Source organism: Camelina sativa, chromosome 2 (genome assembly GCF_000633955.1).
Source record: "Camelina sativa cultivar DH55 chromosome 2, Cs, whole genome shotgun sequence".
Classification (NCBI taxonomy): domain Eukaryota; kingdom Viridiplantae; phylum Streptophyta; class Magnoliopsida; order Brassicales; family Brassicaceae; genus Camelina; species Camelina sativa.
Window position 1 is genome coordinate 21,185,846 of NC_025686.1, and position 3,391 is coordinate 21,189,236.

At 31.0% G+C, this 3,391-nt stretch overlaps 1 protein-coding gene across 2 annotated transcripts in view; it reads left to right on the plus strand.

Moving 5' to 3' along the window:
• The window catches only part of LOC104730999 (ankyrin-3-like), a 4,235-nt gene continuing 3,564 nt past the window's right edge, over window positions 2,721-3,391 (plus strand). For both annotated transcript variants that reach the window (XM_010450260.1, XM_010450251.1), the window contains exon 1: window positions 2,721-3,205. In XM_010450260.1, the coding sequence (XP_010448562.1) occupies window positions 2,767-3,205 (439 nt within the window). In that variant the 5' untranslated portion in view covers window positions 2,721-2,766. The remainder of the gene's footprint in view (window positions 3,206-3,391) is intronic.

The window sequence follows — 3,391 nt, forward strand, 5'->3', positions numbered from 1 at the left end:
TTTTTTTTTTTTTTTTGTGCCTTCACGCGTACAGCGAGAGAAGAGACTGGGGATAAAAGCATCAACGGTGGTAAAGTTCGATGAGGGTTAAACAATGTCACGGTCAGAGTTCAGAATTAATTGGAGGAAATAAAACCAGTTATCAAATGGAATATGTATATTGCACATTTATGCCACGTAGTAGTATTCCACTATTCCCTTAAAAAAATGAAATCACAGTGTCAGTTTTTTTTTTTAACTCTGATTTGATTAAAACGAAAGAGGTAAAGTTCAGGTACAAAAAACCAAACAATGACAACCATTGAGCAAATTAAGAAACAGAGCAAAATACTAATTAAACAGTGTCAGTTACTAAATAAAATTTGAAAATATTTCATTTGAGAAAGTAAGTAATTTTAAAAATACTAATCAGATAATTATTACAACAAAATTCTTTTATCCATTCAAACTAAAAATGAGCAGTTTAACTCGAAAAATAATCAGTCGAAAGTTAAAAAAAAAAAAAACTTACATTGATAAAGATAGAACCTTAATATAAATGAGTGCCATAATTTCTGCATGAAGGGAGGATTGTACAAGGCCAAAAACCTTTTAAACCCAAGTGCAAGAAATGCTGATCAGAGATAGCAATTCATCCAATACCATTTAAGGTATATAAGTTAACCCAAGAACCATCAACTTACAAACAATAGTGCTTGTCAGGAGACAGGAGTAGTCTCTGCTGGCGAGCGAAGGGACTGAAGTTCCAAGATCGAATGTAACTGCATAAAGTTGTGGAAATGTATTGCATCAACTTTAAAGAGGAGATAAGGATAGAGGTAACAACACTAACAATATACATATGGATATGATGTCAAAATATATATATATATATATATACATGGATATATATATATATATATATACATGGATATTCCTAAGATATACGAATAACAATATATATCCGTTATTATTTCCTATATCACTAACAAACAGAAGGCGTGGATGGTGGATTTTAATAATCCCAATACCTTTTTAGTATACTTGTAGTTGTAGTTGTTTTTTTTATATATAGTTTTTAAGTATATTTTGTTGTAGTTGTTCCATTAGAGGGACAACTTTTCAAAAGAAGTTTCTAAATTATTTGATATCTGACGTATATAATATTAACGCAGTTCCGTAGAAATATTCTAGATATATTTTTATGATATACTCACGCGTCTAATCATGGAATTATACGGAATCATTCGAAAGTTTTACATTGGTACCTTCCTACCGTCTTCATATACTTGACCAATTCATCATTATCGTAAATTATTGATTCAAGTTGTACAAAAACTAAAACATTAATTCAGGTTCCTAGAATTCTTTATCATATCGTTTTTTGTGAATAAGCACTATATTAACGAACGGGTGTGTGCGAGTGAGATTCGCATGGATCTGAACCAATTAACTAATTAAGAACCAATTAGGAAAGTAAATGATTTCTTTTATTGATTACAAGCAATTATTTTAATGAAGTTACAAAAGAATTCTAACTAGCTTCAAAAACAAGTTAGTTTTGTTAGTATTGAGGTTAGGGTTTTTGAGAGTTTGTGTTGATGTCCTTTGCTCGACCGTTGAACTCGCTATTTATATCAAGAGTCTCAATCTCAATTCTCAAATACGTCAGTTTATTTTTATTTTTTGGATGAGAATATTTTCGTTTCTCCGACTTGTTCCATATACGCATAGTTTGCATTCTATATATCTTTTCTCTCTTCAGAGGTCGGTTGGCTGTTCCTTATAGAGGCCGAATTGATAGGGTTTGAGTTATAATGAATTTTTGTACGATTCTAATGATTTTGATGAAGTTGTTATAATGTACTACAGTACTAATTATTAATTTAAAAAAAAATAATTATATGATTATAGAAAATTGTTGTATTTATTGTAAAACTTTTCAAATTGCACCTTAAAACATGCAATTTGAATTTTTGTACTTCTAAAGTCTTTTAAAATAACTAAAAATTAAATAATTAAAAATGTTTTTTAAAAGCAGTGAATTGTTTTTTCTCGGCCAAGAATAATGAATTTTAATATTATATTTTTTAAGCATAGAATTTGACAATTTGTTATGATACAATATGCTTACTAACCAAATTCGAATCTCTGCTAGAAAAAAAAAGATTCACACGTTAGCAAATACTAGTATTACTAAAAGCTAGTGTCGACCTAAAGAAATTAAAGACCTACGACCCAAAATAAAAAAATCACATTATCATACGAATCTCCCATAACCGGCATCTTTTATAAATAAATCTTCTTTACCGTACGTTCGACGGATATCAACTCAGAGGCTCAGAGCCAACATTGTCTTCTTTTCATTTTATTTTATTTTATTTATATTTTTTTTATCAAACACACATTAATTAAAAATATAATTCTGGTAACCCAAACCTGAGTAGAGTTGTTTACTCTTTTCATTTTTAAAAAAAAAAAAATTTTATCAACCACACATTAATTCAAATAAAACTTCATAGTCTAAACCGGTGGAAAATTGTTTACTGTTTTCATTTTATTTTATTTTCCTATTTTTGGTTATTGACATGAAGGTTCTTTGGGTTTTTCCAGTTGACTGACTTTCATATAGATGTTTCTTGGAAGAAGAAGAAGTTATATTAATTTTTAAATTTATGCGAAGATATATAACAATAAAATCAGTTTTAAACTAAAGTTGACGCTAGAAACCAATCATTTAACAACTCATTCTCCAAACAGTTTGAGTTGAGAACATTAAGAATTTTAATGACTACACCAATCTTCAAAGCCGTCTTAAGAAATGACGTGTCAGCTTTTCTCGATCTCGTCCAGACAAATCCGTCAGTGCTCGAGGAAAGAAATCACGGGGAGAGTTTCCGGGGAACGGTTTTGCACTTGGCTGTGGAAGCGGAACACGGAGAGCTTGTGTCAAGGATAATCGAGTTCCGCCCTTCCCTTGTCCGATCAACCAACTGCGATGGCGACACACCTCTTCATTTAGCGGCTCGTTTTGGACAAGCGAGTTTTGTAACGCAGATGTTAGAGTCTGGACAAGATTTGTGTATGGCTCTTAACGGCCAAGGAGAAACAGCGTTAAACTTGGCCTGTGCCAACAAACACCTCGATATTGCGGGACTCATTCTGGAAAAAACTAGATCGATCACCATCGTGGAATTTTATGCCACCATTAAAGAAGACACAACAGGTATATATATATTATTATTATTTTTTAAAAACAGTCAACAGGTATATTATTTGTATCTTCCAATTCACATGCATGGTGTAGCATTAGACTGTGCCTAGAGAGATACATTCTTTTGGGTCGAATGAAACATCACTCAATATTTTCTTGAAATATAAATCACTCGCATTCATTTTTTTTTTTTTTTTT